Source organism: Etheostoma spectabile, chromosome 13, assembly GCF_008692095.1.
Source record: "Etheostoma spectabile isolate EspeVRDwgs_2016 chromosome 13, UIUC_Espe_1.0, whole genome shotgun sequence".
Lineage (NCBI taxonomy): Eukaryota > Metazoa > Chordata > Actinopteri > Perciformes > Percidae > Etheostoma > Etheostoma spectabile.
In genome coordinates this window covers 9,556,122-9,556,741 of record NC_045745.1, presented here as the reverse complement: position 1 = coordinate 9,556,741, position 620 = coordinate 9,556,122, and the positions used below count along the sequence as shown (strand labels likewise).

Here is a 620-nt window from a genome sequence, read left to right as displayed (position 1 = left end):
ATAGAATCAGATACAGAGACACAGTGTTTGTTACCCAGGTGAATCCCATGCTGCCAATGGCTCCACACAGCATGTCGGCCAACATGGCGGGGTAAGAGCTAGCAGTTGGAAAGTAGGCGTAAAAGTATGGGCTGTTCCAGTGGGTGACCTGGAAAAACAGAAATCATACAATACTTTAAAAAAACAAACAATCTTATGTCATCAATACGAAAACAAGGGGTTGGCAAGTCTTTTTTTAACTATATTACAGTTTTGGTAATTCTGAAAAATTCTCCTCACTCTCCACGGCAGGTGTTTTCACCGACTGGCACTTCTTCAGCAACAACAGAATTGGCACATGAAATACACACATTTTATCATACTATTTAAGCAGTTGCACATTTTTGTATTCCCATCTTGTACATATTCAAATGTTTGTTGTTATATTTTATTCCTATTATTATTTCATGTGTATTGTATGTGTGTACTGTATATTGTATCCTAGTATTTCATTTATATTTATATTCTGTGCTGGGTGACTGATTTTGCTGCTGGGCTTGCATAATTTCATAATCCCCGTATTTTTGTTTTAAAAAAGTCACAAATATCTTAGCAGAAAGTTGAAAAATGTTGCGTTTACT

At 36.0% G+C, this 620-nt stretch overlaps 1 protein-coding gene across 2 annotated transcripts in view; it reads right to left on the bottom strand.

Annotated features, from left to right (window-relative positions):
* The window catches only part of LOC116701058 (aromatic-L-amino-acid decarboxylase), a 30,315-nt gene that overhangs the window by 27,720 nt on the left and 1,975 nt on the right, over window positions 1-620 (bottom strand). For both annotated transcript variants that reach the window (XM_032534625.1, XM_032534624.1), the window contains exon 3: window positions 35-148. In XM_032534625.1, the coding sequence (XP_032390516.1) occupies window positions 35-148 (114 nt within the window). The remainder of the gene's footprint in view (window positions 1-34; window positions 149-620) is intronic.